This window comes from Notechis scutatus, chromosome 1, assembly GCF_049901735.1.
Source record: "Notechis scutatus isolate UNSWTSFEM ecotype Mainland chromosome 1, rNotScu1.2, whole genome shotgun sequence".
Lineage (NCBI taxonomy): Eukaryota > Metazoa > Chordata > Lepidosauria > Squamata > Elapidae > Notechis > Notechis scutatus.
This window is the reverse complement of record NC_142009.1, coordinates 39666663-39680758: the sequence shown is the minus strand read 5'-3', so window position 1 is coordinate 39680758 and position 14096 is coordinate 39666663. Positions and strand designations below refer to the sequence as shown.

The 14096-nt window shown below is 39.4% G+C and overlaps 1 protein-coding gene across 1 annotated transcript; it reads left to right on the top strand.

Annotated features, from left to right (window-relative positions):
* The first annotated feature begins 124 nt into the window (after nucleotides 1-124).
* Nucleotides 125-1075, top strand: LOC148132757 (endogenous retrovirus group 3 member 1 Env polyprotein-like). Its single transcript, XM_087951470.1, has one exon. The coding sequence runs from the start codon at nucleotides 125-127 to the stop codon at nucleotides 1073-1075; it is 951 nt and encodes a 316-aa protein (XP_087807596.1).
* Nucleotides 1076-14096: the final 13021 nt, after the last annotated feature.

Below are 14096 nucleotides of genomic sequence, written 5' to 3'. Positions count from 1 at the left end.
GCTATGCCTCCACACCAGCCCCTCTCGAGATGGGAATTGTCCAACCCTATTGTTGCTCACTGGTGCCTGGCCAATACACAAGGGAAAGGTCCATCTGTTGGGGACACTGAGTGTTTGGAAGTGCATGAGTGGAACCACTCCACAAAGGTCTGGCATTATTGGCCTAACAGGACCAACACCTACTGGGCAGATAAGTATTCCTTTGAAAACGCTTGAAGCCCCTCCGGGTGTACATTGGATATGCGGGGATGTGGCCTATAGCTCTCTACCCACTGACTGGAGAGGGACTTGCACCTTAGGAATTATTAATCCTTCTTTCTTTATGATGCCACTAAACATACCCCAGGCATTGAATGCTAATCTATGGCAGGGCAGAAAATTGCAGGCTGATAGGCCTTACAAAATTGGGGACTGGAGTGACGGAGACTGGCCCCCAGAGAGAATTGTCCAGTACTATAACCCAAGTATGTGGGCAGCAGACGGGTCTTGGGGATACCGTACCCCTATCTATATGCTCAACCGCATTATTAGGCTCCAGGCGGTGCTTGAGTTAATAGCTAATGAAACTGCGCAGTCTCTGGTTACCTTGGCGGAGCAACAAAGAAAGTTCAGGGATGCTGTCTATCAGAATCGCTTGGCCTTAGACTATCTTTTGGCTGCTGAAGGTGGGGTCTGTGGGAAATTCAATTTTACCAACTGCTGTTTGGAATTTGATGATATAGGAGAAATCATTGAACAGCGCGCTAAGCGAATTATGACTCTTGCTCATGTCCCTGTTCAAAAATGGAAGGGTTTTGATTTTGGTGAAGTTTTTGGTTCTTGGTTCCCTAAGTTACCTGGCCTACAGGCCATTGTGGCACTGGTTGGGATGATTGCTGCTGGATGTGTAATCTTGCCTTGTATTCTTCCTATCTTCGTGCGTACCATTTCCAGCAGCCTCTCACTTCTTGTCGAAAAGAAAACAACTGAAAAGGTAATGGCCTTATGGGCCCACGACCCCTCGGGAACATATGAAGAACTTCTTCCTCTTTATCCCACTACTCAAAATTTGGATGAATATGAAACTGCACACTAAATCTCTTGATGTGGGTGTAGTTTCAAAGGGGGGAATGAAGCAGGACCAATTAAGGCATATAAAATATGGACATTATAGTAAACTAGGTCATAGGTTAGAACTAACTTACAGGTCACATTTACTTCTGTATTTTGTTTGTTGCGAAATTAAGGAACTTATATTTTAAGGAAGTAAAGCTATGCTTCTCTTGCAACTAAGGATGGGAATGGAAAATTACTGTTGGTGTAAGATAACAGAATAAGCAAGAAAACAAATTATCATATCCTCTTTTGTGTTCCTGCCGTAACACAGGATATTGCATTTATCTGTCCTAAGATGCGTGTATAATTAGTTGACCGTAATTTGTGAAAGTGTTAAAGGTAAACGCCCAGACCTATGCTGAGGTCATTCTGGGTATAAAGAAACCACCCCAGATGCAGCTGGGGGTTCAGAATTTGTCATGCTAATACTCTGAACGTATTGCGCAATAAACCTGATTTCCTCCACCTTTTTCGTGGTCTTGAGTCCTGTCTTCGATATATGATTTGCTGCTACAATAGGTTTTTATAATTCCTAGTTTGCTCTCTTTTTACCTGCTCTTGCTTGCAACTTAGCAGATTTGAGAAGAAACTACAGCAGAAGCCTGTTATGACTAGGGCACCTAGGCAGATGCAGGCTTCAATAAAGTCATTTATTGCTCTGCTATCCCATAACAAATGGTCCTACAATGGCCACTAAAGTTTCACCCCAAACTTTCCCAAAGGCAGCCACCCACAGTCAGTGCAACATAATCCCACAAACAAAAGCCAAGTCACTAGAGCCGATTCACAAGGCACAGAGGAAATCCATAGTCCAAAAACAAGGTACAAGCTTACAAGGCAAAGTCCATAAATCTAAACAAGGTTCAGGACCCCCAAGGCAAGGTTCAGAGTCCATGGGGCAGAAACACAATCCAAAGCAGTTTTTTTCCCCAAGGGTGGGTAAGTGTGTGGCAAGGCAAAACAATTGTTCCCAACAAAGACTCCCCCGCAACCTCTGATTAAATAAGCTCAAGCCAGGTGTTCCTTGTGAGGAGGGGTGAGGCAGCCACCTTGTCAGCAGCTTCGCAGACCTTTAAAATTTCTCTGCTCCACCCTCTGTGCCCTTAAGGGGGAGGCAGCTATTGCTCCACAAAGGGAATCTGCTGCCTCTCATCACCACTTCCTATCTGCAGCTGATCCTCCCCAGTGTCTGTGAAGGCAGGCAGCTCCCCTTCTGGTTGACCAACTCCCCCAGAACTCCTGAACTCTCCAGAATTCCAGGGGAGATGTGCCATCCCTGTCGGGTGGTCCCAGTTCCAACTCCTCTTCCCCTGAACCAGGATCTGATGGGGCCATGACAAAGTTCAGCTTGGGCAATGTGTATCAGGAATAAGCCACGAAACAACACACAATCCCTACATCCTCCACATCATATTATATTACGGGGTATCAAACTCATGGCCCGTGGGCCAGATGTATCACAAGCTGGCCATGCCACCCCCAGTTTAGCGAAGGGGGGAAAAGTCATGATACATCATGTGATGACAACATGATGCTGTGAGTTTGACACCCCTGTTATCCTAGATGGTATATTTGGTGGCATATTTATCTTTAATCTCACACTATTAGGTGGAACAAAATAAATTCAAAGCAGGGCTTTCAAAAACCCACTTATCCCAGATGCCAGAAGGCTACCATGATTAATGGTATTGAATATTGCTCAGGACTCCCACCAGGATACCCAAAGCCATCTCATTCCCAAACATTGGTCCAGAAGTCCATCAGGCAAGTAGATCAAGAGTTGATGAACTGAACAAAGGCTAGTTTTATTCTAGTCATATTGTTTTTAAAATAAGAAAATAAGATCTTGCCCTTTGATTAGTTTACCCGTAATCTGGTTGCCTTTTAGCCCCACTGTTCTCTTTGCAAGATAAGTTGCAATATCAACAATTCATTGACAGCCCTTGGAAAAGAGTAGGAACATAATTCACAGATTGGGTTTAGCTTTAAGAGTAACAGATTTAGTTACAGGATTTCAGGATCAGGAAAATCATGTACTTAGCAGTTTATGGACCTGCTAAGGCAGAGCTGCCCATATCTTTTCCCAGCCATTCTGACACAGCTAACCTTCTGAATTCTGACTGATAGCAACTGGCAAGGTCAAAGCAGTTAGCAGTTGGAGCTACTCCCCCACTTTCCTCCTTACATCATTTTAAGTTTATCTATATATACACCTCCCTTAATACAGATGCACACATATTTTCCAGCGTGAGACTTTCCCCTATATTTTATTGCTGCATGGAGAAGAGGAGAATGATCTTTAGTATAGCTTGATTTTAACAAAGGTTCCTGCCTCTTCTTGACTGATGTTTGCCTGGCTTTTGATGGATAGGAAGTTCTAAGCTGAAGGATGCAATGATGATCCCTATAAGATATTTTCCTATCCTTAAAGGCACCTGGGGACTATGCTTAGGTTATCAATGTAAAGAGAAGAACACATTTTTAATGATAGAGGTTAATTGTAGAATAGAATAGAATTCTTTATTCAAGTGTGTTTGGACACACAAGGAGTTTGTATTGGTGCAAGTGCTCTCAGTATACATAAAATAAAGGATACATTTGTCAAGAATCATAAGATACAACACTTAATGATAGTCATAGGATACAAGAAGCAATCAAATCATACTAGGAAACAGTCAATATACATAGTAAGGATACAAGCGATAAAGTTATAGTCATACAGTCACAAGTGGGAGGGGATGAGTGATAAGGAGTGACAAGAAGATTAATAGTAATAGTAATTCAGACTTTGTAAATAGTTGGACAGTGTTGAGGGAATTATTTGTTTAGCAGAGTGATGGCATTCAGGAAAAAACTGTCCTTGTGTCTAGTTGTTCTGGTGTGCAGTGCTCTATAGCGTCGTTTTGAGGGAAGGAGTTGAAACAATTTATGTCTGGGATCTGAGGTGTCTGTAAATATTTTCACAGCCCTCTTTTTGACTTTTGGAGGTGCTTGATTGAAGGCAGGTCCTTGATTGAAGGCAGGTTGGTAATAATTTTTTTTCCCTGCAGATTGTATCCTCTGAAGTCTGTGTCTATCCTGTTGGGTTGCAGAACCAAACCAGACAGTTATAGAGGTGCAGATGATAGACTCAATAATTCCTTTGTAGAACTGTATCAGCAGCTCCTTGGGCAGTTTGAGCTTTCTGAGTTGGCACAGAAAGAACATTCTTTGTTGTGCTTTTTTAATGACGTTTTTGATATTAGGTGTCCATTTTAGATGATGTGATATAATAGAACCTAGAAATTTGAAGGTCTCTACTGTTGATACTGTGTTGTCTAGTAAGAGGTGGTAGTATGGGAGGGTTTCTTCTAAAGTCTATCACCATTTCTACGGTTTTGAGTGTGTTCAATTTCAGATTGTTCCGGTTACACCACGCAGCTAGTTGTACAACCTCCTGTCTGTATGTGGATTTGTCGTTATCTCAAATGAGCCCAATCACTGTTGTGTCATCTGCAAATTTCAGAATTTTAACAGTTTTATTTATCAATAATTATTTATCAATAATATTATTTATCAATAATATTGATATTTATCAATATCAATTTCTCTTGCACTTTCTATTCTCTAGGTTTCTTTTCCTTTTTGCATTTAATTTGTCTTGTCTTTTATTACTGTTTTTTTTAAATTCAATAAAAATTATTTTTGAAAAAACACTCTTGTTTTATGTATAGAAATATATATATATATATACCCAATATAGATATAGGGCTTCCTGACAGCATCCTGACAGCATCTAAGTTTTCTGTTTTTCACTGTTGCCAAATGCTGTCCAATGGTTCTCAGGATAATAGACCTTTTAAATTGCTTGTGCATCATCTAAATTAAAAACCTGAACCAAAAGAGAGAAAAGGGAATTGTGATCAATGTAGGTAAGTATAAAACGCATCAGTCTTCATGTGTCTGAAGTATAATCATTTAGAGATTTCTTCCAATAATATAATATAATGAGAGAAAGACAAGGAAATAAAAATTTCAGGAATCTCTCTAGGGATAACACTTCAGCTCCAACAAGTTTTCAAAAACAAAAGTGTTTATTTATTGTTTCCAGCCTGTAAAATGGCAGGCAATATTTTCTTTTAATAAATAGAAAAATACTTAAATTGAAGTTTGTTCAAGATTTCCAACTGGCCGGCTCTTCTGGTTTGGGCTTCTTCGGTGACGGACCGAAATCACAATCATGTGCAGTTTTGATCCGTGCTCACCGCCGGAGTGCCCCGAGCTGCCTGGATTCGGGGCTGAAGCCACCTCGTGGCTTCAGTGGGGTTGAGCTATCAGTGGGGTTGAGGAGAACCGCATCTCTCCTCCTCGGCTGGCCATTACTCCCTTTCCTAAAGGCGGTTGCAGCGATGGTCAGAAATGACCACCTCAAAGAAGAACCCGACCGGACAAGATTGTGCAGGAGGAAGTTTAAAGGAGAAAGTTTGACTGACCGAGTTGAATGGAGAACATCTATTTAAGGTACCTGGAACCTGAATTTTAAAGACTAATACTATTCCTAAAAAAGATTTTAAGCGGCGAAAGAGAACGGGAAAGGAAATGGAATTAGCTTTTTTCCCTCTAACATTGACAGTTTTAACTGATTTGGAACATTAAGAAGAAGAGATTCGAATAAGAAATTGATACTAACCCACTTTGACATCAACAGGCTATTTCTAGCTGAAAATAAAGTGTCAAAGGGATAAAGATTCTTGGATAATTTAAAAATTTTCTTTTAAAAAAGAAAGAAAGCAGCGGAGGGAAAAAGGAAAAAAGAGGGTGGAATCTGGAAAATGGAGGAGACCACCTGGAACTTAAAAAAAATCGATAGTGGAATTTTAACATGGCTTGCAAAAGATACATTGTAGCTGAAACTTTGTTACAAGGATTCTGCAAGGGTGCATGGGATAGCATTATTATATTAGAAATGGAAAAGGGTTAGAAAATATGTTAGATGATTAAAGTGATAGAAAAAAATTGTGGAATATTTGTTTGTAAAGAGAGTAAGGCTCTCGATGATTTTAAAAGAAAGTTTAAAAAAAAAACCTGAAAAGAAACATGGAAGATTTTTATCAGTTGACCAGATGAGCTTGAATAAGAACAATAACTTTGTTGACTACTGTTAATAACTATTGTTTGGTTTTTTATTTAAAGACAGTAATACGTAAAATATGAAATATAGATGATTAAAATGAAAGACAACTGATATTACTAGGTAATGTTTGTTAAAAGAAATAGAAATGTAAAAGATTGTTATTAATATTAATGGCAGAGCTGTACTTGAATAGAATAATTATTCCATTTACTATTGTTATACATATATACACAGATATATGTATACATATATACTTTTTTCTTTTAAGAATTTAGCGTGTATTTTTAAGGGAATGTACCAAGCAGAATTTGATTGAAAATAGGTATGTGTTATTAAATAGAGGTTAGAAAATGAATGTTATAACTGTAAAGGTGTAACTTAAATTTTTAAACAAGATTTGAAAAAAGATACAAAGGTGTTACACTCCACTCTAATAATTACAGGGGAAAATTTGTTTTATGAGAAAAGATAATATGAAATTGTAAACAGGACAGACAAAAATATAAAAACATTGATTAGAAGATTTTAAAAATTAGATAAAGATATATAATTGAATTAAGAAAGGAATGAGATAATTTAAAATAAGGCTATAGTAAGTAAAGACAGGGAAAAGCTATCAAAAAAATTGTGAAAATAGTTATAAGATATGGATTAGAATGTACAAGATAAATATGTATTGAGTTTATGTCTGTATGGAGAAGTGATAACCCGGGGTCATGCTGTTTTCAAAAAAAGATATTTTATTTGTATTTGTATGTTTTGTGAAAACTTAAATAAAACTTTTATTTTTTTTAAAAAAGATTTCCAACTGGCCTAAAAAAATAACCAGATTTGGGGGGATGCTTAATCCTCCATAAATTGTTGGTTTTAAACCTCGGCCTCCAAAGGCTCCAGAGGTTTCCTTCAAACCTTTGGGAGGCTGAAAAAGGCCTCAAATGGACTGAAAATCAGCTGAGAGGTGCGTGCATGCGCAGTGAGATAAGTTTGCCTGGGGCTTGCATGCCCACACAAATGGCTCTGCGTGCCACCTGTGGCACACATGCCATAGGTTTACCATCACGGACCTAGTTGTTAAGATACTCAGGTCATGTGACCAAGTCTATTCATTCTTGTAGTGCAGGCAAGAACCTGACCGCAAGTTACATCTGGGATTAATTTTGACATGTCATTCCTTCCAGTTTACTTCCATTCTTAATTATCAGTTAATCCGAGTAAAATATATTTGGATTTTACCAAATGCTGTACGCACTCTATATATAAAATTATAAATGTAACTATCCAGATGAAGGCATTCAGATCACACTCTCTGTCCTTGAGATTCTTTTATGCTGCCCTCCTCTGCAGGGAAGACAGACCCATTTGAGCAGTGGTGACTAATGGACCTAAATATCTTCCAGAGGGATCTGGTGGATATCTTGCAGGCTTTACTGAATGGTCCTGCTAAAGCTCTGGTTATGTCCTGGAACTGAAGGGCAGCAAAAACATTAGATAGGATGGCACCTATGCAGCAGCTCTTGACCCATCACTTGTGACACTCCCTGTGGTTTGTGGAGGAGCTTCAGGTTCTGAAAATGGCTAAGAGACACCTCGAACACCACTGAAGGAAAACAAGGGATGAACAAAGAGCTGTTATTAACACCCACCTTGGCAGCAAGTGGAAAGTAAGGGTAGCAAAATACCATAGAAACCTTCAAATTTCTAGGTTCTATCATATATCAAGAACTGGACACCTAACACCAAAAACATCATCAAAAAAGCATAACAAAGAATGTTCTTTTTGTGACAATTCAGAAAGCTCAAACTGCCCAAGGAACTGTTGATCCAGCTCTACAGAGGAATGATTGAGCCTGTCATCTGCACCTCTATAACTGTCTGGTTTGGTTCTGCAGCCCAACAAGACTTCAACGGATAATTAGAACTGCAGAAAAAACAATTGCTACCAACCTGCCTTCCATCGAGGACCTGTATACTGCACGAGTCAAAAAGAGGGCTGTGAAAATATTTACAGTCCCCTCACATCCTGACATAAACTGTTTCAATTTCCACCCTCAAAACGAGGGTGCACACCAGAACAACCAGAAACAAGAACAGTTTTTCCTGAATGCCATCACTCTGCTAAACAAATAATTTCCTCAACACTGTCAAACTATTTACAAAGTCTGCATTACTATTACTATTAATCTTTTTATCCTTCCTTTCACCCACCTCCTCTCACTTGTGACTGTATGAATGTAACTTTGTTGCTTGTATCCTTATGAATTTTTAATTATTATTTTATTGACTTTACTAATATGATTTGATAGACTTATTATTATGTTTCCTAGTATAATTTATAGTACCCTATGACTATTTCTAAGTGTTATGCTTATGATTCTTGACGTATGTACCTTGAGAACATATGCACCAAAACAATTTCCTTGTGTATCCAATCACACTTGGCCAGTAAAGAATTCTATTTTATTCTATTCTATTATTTTTCTACCCTTATTGCATCTGCAGAGTGTTGCCTGGTGGGCCTGTTCAGAATTACCTGGTCCTTCTCGGGACAGGAGGGCTTGGGTGATAATCTTTAGGACTCTGCAGAGGAATTTAGAGAACACCTGATGAAGTAACTCAGATTCATTCCCAGTTGGAACCCATGCCTGGGGAAATTGCCTGGGGAGATTACCTGGTTATCTTGAAACAATTTGTTCCTTTTGGACCTGATGAAGTGGGCAGAGTCCTCAGTGCTGTTAGTGCAGCCATCTGTCAATTAGATTCTTGTCCCTCCTGGTTGATGAAAGCTTGTAGGACGGTGACTGCCGGGGTGGGGGGGGGAGGAGGGGTTAAGGCCAGAGGTGGTATTCAGCAGGTTTTTACCAGTTTTGGAGAACCGGTAGTGGAAATTTTGAGTAGTTCGGAGAACGGGCAAATACCACCTCTGACTGGAGATTTTACAGTATCCTTCCCTTGCCACGCCCACCAAGCCACGCCCATAGAACCGATGGTAAAAAAAATTGAATCCAACCACTGGTAAAGGCACAGGTAAATTCTTCACTGCAGGAAGGGACATTTCTGGTACCTTTCAAGGAAGCCCTGGTCCACCCCGCTTCAAAAAATTATTTCTTGATCTCATCTCCTTTCATTCTAAATAATTTTCCAGAAACTACAGGTAATGTGGATAATTGTTTAAATGTAATTCCCATAGTTTGTCATTTACAAACTCCTGCTGGTTTACTAGAGCAGGGATCCCCAACCTTTTCGACGCCGCTGCCCAGTTCCGGCATCAGCTGGGCGCCGCGCCCGGTACCGGGCGTCAACTGGGCACCGCCATCTTTTATGACGAAAAGCGCTCCGGTGACGTCATCGAAGCGCGTTGCCAAGAGATGGCGGCGCAGCCCGGTGAGCTTTTTCGGCAGAAATGGCTTTCTACCCGAAAAGCTCACCGAAGCGCTGGCACCGCCATCTTTTTGATGAAAAAGTGCTTCCGTGAGCTTTCTACCCGGAAAGCTCACTCGAAGCGTTGGCGCCGCCATCTTTTGATAAAGCGCTTCTGGTGAGCTTTCTACCCGAAAAGCTCACCGAAGCGCTTTTTACTAAAAAGATGGCGGTGCCCAGCAACCAGCGGCCCGGTAAGGCTTGTTCCGCTGGCCCGGTACCGGGTCCGCGGACCGGCGGTTGGGGACCCCTGTACTAGAGGACAGAGGTGGATCTCCTTCTTCCATTCTTGAAAATTGGAAGGAAAATCACTACATTAGGTACCCTTTGCAAACCAGGAAAAATTGTTAGTCTGTCTCCTAAGATTTCTACCCTGTTTCTCCAACAATACGGCCTCCCCCAATAGGAAGTCCCAGCATGTTTTACAGACATGAAATGAAATTAAGCCCCTCCCCCAAAATTAAGGCCTATATTAAAACATGCGAAATGGTGGGGAATGGTGGGGGGGGGGCTTGCTGTTAGGAAGTACTTTTGTTGCACACCCGGAGATGGTGCTGCCTGCGTTGATCCCGATACAAAGTGCCCCACCAACGCCGAGGTCAACATCCAAGCCGTCGCCGCCCGCCCGCCCGAAGATGCAAGGGGGGGGGGAAATTAAGTCACCCCCGAAAAGACGGCCTAGCCATTTTTTTCGGGGCTCAAAAAAAAAAAAAAGACCCAGCCTTATTATATGAGAAACACAGGGTAGGGGTTTTCAGCATGGATCTCCTTTTGGTGGACACTATCCATACAAGGATACTTCAGCATCTGATCTGTCCCTCAACCGCTTTTTTGGCAGGAGGGGATAGAATGACTCTGTAAATAGATATTTTATTCCCCCACTTGCTAACCAATCAGTGCTAAGGATGCTGCAGAACAGGAAGAGCCCATTGCTTTAGAAGTAAATACTCTGGTAAAAACCTAAAGACATTAATCCTGGAATTTCTCCCATCTCCTCCAATAGTTGGACACTAGTCAGTTAGACAATACATCTCCCACTAAGCAGTTTTGAAAATACCAGGAAATCAAGAGAAATAGCAATGTATTAGTTATGTATGTATATGTATCACATATTTTAGGTTATTTGTAGTGAAATATAACTGTATGCCAATCTAACCACTGGCATCTTGAGGCCCTTTATATAAAGTGCTCCCGAGTTTTTCAAAAAGCTATTTGCTGATAAGACAATTTTCTGGATTCTCCTCTCCTCCCTGACCATTTAAATTATATTGTAGGACAAAAAAACCCCCTTTGTTCTTCTTTGATTATGAATTTAAACTTGTAATTGTTCAAGAAAAATAATGTGAGCCATTTATTCTGGGTGGTTCTAGCCAATGTTCTAAGCCCAATATTTTTTCTTGTAGCTTCATGTGCACAAATCCGTTGCTTTCATTTGTTAGCAGTATAACATACATCCCTCTGTGTCTCTGTGGAGAAATTTCAAATTGTAAGAATATTGGATGCATAACATTTTTTTAGGCACTTAAATGTGCTGTAGATCAGACTTCTGCCAAAGGATTGTCTTCAGTGGTAAAATGTTGAGCTTTGCAATGTCTCCTTGGACTACATCATCAGATAGTCTGCTATATTTACTGTAGAATCATTTGGGGGCGATGTTAGTTTTCTTGTTTTCTTTGGTATATGATACTGTACCTATAGTGCAGGCTAGCTGAAGTCAGCTGCAAGAGCCTCTGTGCATACTCCTGTATAAAGTTCTTCTCTTCTAAATAATTAAAGCAAAGAATTGGAAGGGGTCACTAAATGAAACAATGACATCCAACAAATATTTCCAGCCAAATGAGCATGCCAAGCATCTAGACAATTGGATTCACTATCAAACTGCCCTTACTGTTGAGACAGCTACAATATATTTATCCTGTAACTTCCAAAAAAGCTTTAAACTTAGAGCTTTGATTTCTAAACTTCAGCCTGAATACTGGAGTTTGATAGTCCAGCCTGGATCTAGATCAAGAGCCTCCTAGAGCAGGAGTCCCAAATCCCTGGGCTGCAGACTGGTACTGGTCTACAGCCCATTGGAAACCAGGCTGTGCAAATGACAGGTAAGCGTACAAAAGCTTTATTTGTGCATGTGTGGGATTAGGTTACACACATGAAACCATGCACTCTTCCCTCTCCCCTGCTGTTGCACCGGGCTGCAGAGCCAAAAAGATTGGGGATTGCTATCCCAGGCAGAGATTCCTGAACCCACCGGTGAGCTGTGTTTAATTTGATGGGTCATAAATTTCCCAGGGTAGTCTTAACAAAAAGACCATATTAAACTTTTACAATACTTCTGAGTTTCACTCATTATATTCTCTTGCCCCCTCTCCCACCCTTTAAAAAAAAAAATCACCCACTCTATTTTAATATGTTCAGATATTAACTTTTTTCTGACCTTGCAATGGTTGTGAACTGTAATGCTTTCTCTATGTTCTGCTTGGTATATTTCTCTCCTCCCCTCTTTCTCCCATTACTGCTGTGCTAATCTGATGGATGTCTTATATAATTCCATTTAGCATGTTCTTTCGGGCTTGATTCTGTTTTTCCTTTGAAATCCTAGACATTTTAGTCAGTATAAAAGTGCTGTTATCTGTAAGACAAAGATATGCCCTACCAAGTGTCCTTTGTTATATAAGAAGAAAGTTTCTCCCAAATGGGATGTCTTGGTAGATGCAGAGGTTCATACCTTGTTCCATTTGGAAGCTCTTGTTGAAAAATTCCCCTGCCCAACTTTAGCCAATAATTTTGAGCAGGGACAGTGGTGTAATTAACATATGTAAATTGTTGGAGGTGGATGAAGAGATGGCACTCAGCTAGTCACTAATTCTAAGTATGATAAGCCAACGTATCTTTCTATTCCTTCTTTCAAACAAGATCTTGGATTTTTATCCCCAAATACTATCATAACCGCACTACCAAACCAGGACTATATTTTGAAATGAGCAATTCCAAAAAACTAAAAATAGGTTTGTTTACTACTTTATGAATCCATACACTGACTAAAGCAGGGGTGTCAACTGGAATTCTTGGAGGACCGGATTAGCATTATAGTTGTCCCCCATGGGCTGGGCAGGGTAGGGCGGGGAGACAGGATGCCAGGCCTCTTGCAGCACCCTGCTGGCCAAAATGGGGTTATACAGGCGGCCCCCATGCACCTTGTTTTCAGCCTGGATGTCCTCCTGCAGCACCCTGCCAGCCAAAATGTGCCCTGCCAGCAAAAATTATAATATATAAAATATAAACATCCTGGGATCTACAGTTTGGTGAGAGATTCTGCAGCCACTGAACAAATAAGATTTAACCTGCATTCAGCTGCATTCCTTGGCACACTTTATTCAGCATTAAATAATTATTAAATGTTTTAATTACATTTATATACTGTCCATCTCATTATCCAGAGTGTTCTCCAAATGCCAATTTCATTTAAGTTAATATAATTCACTTCCAAATATTCTGGATTAATTCTTTAGCAGCGAAACATGAATTACTTCAGCCATTGAAGAAGTTGAAAGAGCTCCTTGAAACACAATTTCTGATGCTGCTAGGAAATGTGGAATTAGTTGCTATTCTTGCTTATCATCTACATTTATTTATTTATTTATTTATTTATTTATTTTTAAACAAGTTTTATTAATTTCAGAAACAAACAAATCATCATCAACCATTACATATTTGAACCTTTTTCCATTATAAATTTTACAAGTCAGATAAAACCTTATCTTATACAATACAATTCTATTTTAAACCATTTCTATATGAGCATAAAAACATCTCTTGTCCTCTATTTCTTTCTGACTTGATTATCGTCATTCTCTTTCTGTGTTTCTAGAAGGTTTCACTAATACTTCTCAAAAACATAAACAGACACAAACAAACATATAAAAATCTTTTAGTAAAGTAACTTGGCCCCGGTACCTCTCTTTATATGGGCTTTAATTATATTCATGCTCATCTTACAGATCATTACCTATTTTGTTTACCATTCTGTATCTTCTATATATACTTCTCCACACATTTCACTCTTCATAATTCTATCTTATTCAATCCATCTTAATTTAAATCATTATATTTGTATCTTTTGCCCATCCTTTATTATCCCTCTATCTCATTCCTTATAATGAAAAAAAAAAAAAAAGAATTTCTCCTGAAATCTCTAATCAGAGTATGATGCCTTTCTATCCTCTCCTAAATATTAGATTAACATTTAAAATGACACCTAATACCCAATCTGATTCTGCTTGGTACATTCTATCTATTAATTTTTACTTTTAATAACAATAAAAACAGAGTAATAAATCGAAAATGTTTAAATACATAGTATCCTCCTAAATACGTAGTTAAATAATAAATCTAAATAATAAATCTTATAGCATTCTCATTGCCTTTCCCTTCAATATTTTATTACATTTTAAAAATCAATCATTATTAAACA

Coding starts and splice junctions, on each gene's coding strand:
- LOC148132757 (XM_087951470.1), top strand. CDS start 125: ATGAGTGGAACCACTCCACAAAGGTCTGGCATTATTGGCCTAACAGGA.